Source organism: Sinocyclocheilus anshuiensis, unplaced genomic scaffold (genome assembly GCF_001515605.1).
Source record: "Sinocyclocheilus anshuiensis isolate Anshui unplaced genomic scaffold, SAMN03320099.WGS_v1.1 scaffold99, whole genome shotgun sequence".
Classification (NCBI taxonomy): Eukaryota; Metazoa; Chordata; class Actinopteri; order Cypriniformes; family Cyprinidae; genus Sinocyclocheilus; species Sinocyclocheilus anshuiensis.
The window spans coordinates 884803-889812 of NW_015552547.1; the positions used below are offsets into that span (position 1 = coordinate 884803).

The window sequence follows — 5010 nt, forward strand, 5'->3', positions numbered from 1 at the left end:
ACAAAATATTTCTATTTCAGATAAATGCTGTTCTTCTGAACTTTATATTCATCAAAGAAATCTGAAAAAATTCTACTCAGCTGTTTTCAACATAACAATAATAAATTGAGCAGCAAATCAGCATATTAGAATGATTTCTGAAGGATCATTGCTTAAAGTATTACCAACTTTTCTGAAATCTTCAGTATTCTGTCAATATTTACTCACCCCTTTGTTGTTTTAAACCCTTATGCTGTTATGAAACACAAGAGCAGGATTTTTTGAAGTATCTTTACGTAGATGGGTTCTATTCAACTAGAGTTCATAGTGTTCTCATCTGTCATGCTCCAAAAGGGACAACAAAAAGAGCAGTCCATATGTCACTGTTTTCAAAGTCTGAAAAAGCATTCTTTGTGTTCCACTGAAAAGCAAAGGTGTGCAGCTTTGGAATGATATGACTAAGTAAATAATGAGGGGATATATATTTGTGAGTGAGCTATCCCTTTAAATGTTGGTGGAAATGTTGTGCCTGTCTAAGAGGCTGATGAGGCAGCTCTCCTGTCAAAATGCCAGTCCTCCCTCCTGATTGCTAGGGGATTCAGAGGATTCAGCAGACTCTCAAGCATCCGGCATCTTCATTAGTTCATGCAACATACACCAAGTCAAAAATCCTTCTGTAATAATCAGATTTCCCTAAATCGCACAATCCTAGATTAAAAAGGCAGGGGAGAGAGGAAAAAAGAAAGTGAGAGAGGCTGTGCTATGTTGTGTAAAACTTGTGTTTTTTTAAGCCAGTGAAAGTGGCTGAGCAGTGAAGACAAGTTATGGGTGCACTCACTGAGCCTTGTGTGCTGCTCTGACACCTGCTGGAGTTTCAGAGCACTGCAGGATGGGAACCAAAAACACAGCAGAGGTGGAATAGAGACTGCTAGAGGTCAACCTAATCCCTCTTCTCCTTTATGGAGAACAGATTTCTCTTCATGTTGCATAAGAAATAGTTATTTTTATGGTTTAATGCCACCTGATTAAGTAGACGACCTTAGTTTGCCTCCAAAGGGCCCAGCATAACATTGTCCCGTCCTGATGACGGCTCTGCCTATGCAGGGGCTCCTAATTATTGTCAAATTGAGAGGAAGTCAGCAGGTATTATACATGACTGTTTCTCAAGTGTTTTAGAAATTCCCCGCATCTAATTTTATTGCACAGACACACACTCATACTCCATCATCTTCTGTCAGCTGGAAACTCCAATTCAATTCAATTTGACAATTAATTAATTAAAGTTGGCAGAGCTCTTTACACTGAATGGTGTTTAATGTCCAGTTCAAGCCTAGATGAAAGTTGGAAAAAAATATGTCTACTAAAAATGATTATAAGCCTCCTATAAATGCAATTACATTTCATTATTCATAATTAAATGTATTATATTAATGAATTTTATTCATTATTTTAAGTTAGAATTTAAAATACTTCCTGTATTATATTCATATTTACATAATTATTATAATGAACGATGATGATGATGATGATAAAAAATCATTATTATAATAATAATAATTATTATTATTAATGAAATGCTTTATTTCATAGCATGCTTTAAGACAGGAGAAAATAGCAAAAGCATCAGGAAGATCAAAAGCATAAATGACAGCGATTTAATTTGAGATGCAATTAAACCTGAAAAAACAAAAGCTATTTGAAAGCTAAAAGCTATACTGAGCTATTTTTAAGGTGTTCACGGACACCGAAAAATATGACCACTAAAAATAATTTTTCCCCATAAATGCAAAAATAAATATTATTCATTATTATATTAATGCGTTCATTTATAGTTTTAAATCACTTTAAATATTTAATGTGTTATTATTATTATTATTATTATTATTATTATTCATGACATGCTTATCGTTAATAGCACACTTTTAAGACAGGAGCAAGATTATCAAATGCATCAGGAAAGATCAAATGCCCAAATGGCCACAGTTAAATTACAGATATGCAATTAAACCAGGTAAATTATGATTCTGCTTTATGAAGAAGGCTTAATTTTTCTTTGGTGACAGAGAGTGTTTCAAAACAAACACATTCGAGCAAGAGAGAGAGGAAGAGGAGTAAACCCCTTATTCAGCTGCTCTGCTCACCAGTCACACCAAGGATCCCAATCAATCCTGGAAATTGGTTTGTTCCCTGACAAGGTTACGAAATGACAGGGTGGTAGAGAGAGAGAGAGACAGATGGGATGGGAGGAGAGAGAGAGAATAAAAGAGAGATGTTGGTGTTTGCTTACTGACAGGCTGCTATCTCCAGCAGGGAGTTTGGCTGTGTTTGGGCTTGTGGCAGAGATTACACTGCAACACTTATGTTCACCTGAACAGAACGCATGTGTTTCATAAATATGTAATAAGAAAGTGTAGTGTAATGGGATTTGGCTTTCCTCATTTACTGTTCCTCAGTACACTATCCTGAAATTTCAATGTGAGGCCCATTTTCCTCCTGTCCCAGCTGAACTCAGTATACAGGCTACATATAAACATACAATAACAGTCAGCGGCTGCAGTCTGTTATTTTGGTTAACTCATTGTCGGGGTATATGTGTGTATCTCTGTTACAGGAACATTTCACGCCGGAGTGCAAGTTTAAGGAGTGTGTGTTTGAGAACTATTATGTCACATACTCCTCGATCTTGTACCGTCAAACGCAGTCGGGTCGGGCCTGGTACATTGGCATTAACCGGGACGGACAGGTCATGAAAGGAAATCGGGTCAAAAAGACTAAAGGAGCAGCCCATTTTCTGCCCAAGCTTATAGAGGGTATGTCTTTGTTTATAATAATAATAATAATTTATCAAGTCTTCAGAGTCACACAATTATACAGAAATCGCTCTAGTATGTTGATGTGGCGTTTAAGAAAATAATCGTATTATTATGTTGAAAAATTAATATTAAAAATGTTTGTGGAATCCATGATACATTTTATTTACATATTATTTTAAACTTTCAAATCATCAAAGAATCTTTAGGATGAATAGAAAGTTTAAAATAATAGGATATATATGAAATTGAAATATTTTGTAGCATTATAAATTTCATGACTGTCACTTTTGAATAATTTAGTGCATCCTTTCTGAATAAAATTATTAATTTCTTTCAAAAACTTTCACTGACCCAAAAGTGCATGAATCATCATTGATCATGTTGTGCCAAACCTGTATGACTTTCTTTCTTCTGTGGAGCATGAAGATATTAGTTACGAAGATATTAGCTAAGTCCAGGTCAAAAAGCTTGCATTGATTGTATGGACAAAAGAATGCAGAGATATTTTCAACATTTCTTCAGAAGAAAGAAATTCAGGTTTTGAATGAGGGTGAGTTAATGTGACAGAGTTGTCTTTTTGGGGGTGTACTGTGCCTTTAAGCATCTTTCTTTTTCCAGTTGCCATGTACAGGGAACCATCGCTACATGACGTTGCTGAGCAAAGCCCACCTAGGAAAACCGCCAAAACATCAGACTCCCCCGTCCATAAAAACAGCAAGAAAGACCAAGTGCTTCCCGCCTCCTAGCGGCACTAGAAGACACTCTTCGTTTGCACGGACACGCCATGAACGCCAACAGCGGCACAGGAGGTTTGGTACAAACAATGTTTGTAGGCCCTCCACCGACCCTCAGAACTTTGATATTTCCAACAATGAATCAGGGCTCAAAAGACCCTTGCCGACAAGTCTAATGCCCACCGCACTTCCTTTTGGTCTCCCCTGCTCCTTAATCAAGGGAATACCGAGCAATAATAACCGCACTGGTCTGGGGTCAGAATGTGACGGCATTGCTTTTGTGAGAACAGCAACTCCTAAAAGAAAGGATCTTTGTCTTCCTCTCCTTTTTTAGTATTTCAAGAAGAAACACTTCCTCTTGTGAAGCAATTCGTGCTTGACATTTAAACCCTCCGTTTCCTTTGTTCAAGCGTTCATAGATTCCCCGAAATCTGCTTTCTTTTCTTTCTTTTTTTTAAGAGATCCCCCGTCATCTCTAAGCCTTGTTTGTAATCTCCTCTCCCTTCTCTACCTCTTCTGCACTTTGATTAGCTTGAGACACCGAGGCTATTTTCCACTTCACAACACAGGAAAAGCCCCGCACACTCTCCCGGCGACCATTAAGGATGCCACCACATACTCTAAATAAATAAAACTTCCCCTTCTCTTTGGATGAGGATGTTTAGAGTCATTGTACCTTAGGCAGTGCAAACCTTTCTCTGCTCATCGGCTCCTGCGCTGATGAGTCTGCGGAGGCTGGACGTGTGAGTGTGTGTGTGTGTGTGTGTGTGTGCGGTGAACAGTAATACAATATCATTTGTAAGATGACTCATAACAGAGGCAGTAGGGCGGCATTATTGTTTCTTTTTGTTGTGATAAGTCGTTGTTTTTCTCATTGCAATATGCCCAGAGAGCAATATCGGTACAGCTGCACTCTTTCTCCTCTTTTTAGTATGTGTGTTGCTTTCGAGCAGGGTTTCTCAAAGTAGATATGCTGACTACTGAGGCTGCAAGTTTCCCAAAGTTCATGTCCCTACATTCAATTTAATTCTATTATATTTGCATGAGAGCAAAGGCACTTCACCCAGCCAAATGAAACAACAGGTCCAATTCTGCTTCATTTTCTTCTGAAAAAATTGGGGAATGGGACCCGGAGGAGCTCAAAGGGAATCATTTTGGGAAACCTTGCACAGAGAGTCCAAACAGACCTGTAACTTCTCACCTCCAGAGGTGTTGAGAATATCAGTATGTAAATGAAAATGTGTTCTAAGTGCTATGAGGAACCTGATGACACATCGCACTTCTGCCTTTGCAGTAATATTTCTAATAATGTTTTCATGCATATCACCTACATTATGGAAATATGATTTAATAATACACTACCGTTCAAAAGTTTGGGTTTGGTAAGATTTTTTTTTTTTTTAATGTTTTTGAAAGAAGTCTCTTATGCTCACCAATGCATTTATTTTATGAAATATACAGTACTGCTTAATATTTTGCTGCTT

General features: G+C 37.6%; 1 protein-coding gene across 1 annotated transcript in view; it reads left to right on the forward strand.

Annotated features, from left to right (window-relative positions):
• The window catches only part of LOC107664286 (fibroblast growth factor 11-like), a 74184-nt gene extending 70048 nt beyond the window's left edge, over window positions 1-4136 (forward strand). The window contains exons 4-5 of the mRNA XM_016454809.1: window positions 2591-2789; window positions 3411-4136. Coding sequence (XP_016310295.1) covers window positions 2591-2789; window positions 3411-3538 — 327 coding nt within the window. The 3' untranslated portion in view covers window positions 3539-4136. The remainder of the gene's footprint in view (window positions 1-2590; window positions 2790-3410) is intronic.
• The last annotated feature ends 874 nt before the right edge of the window (window positions 4137-5010 follow it).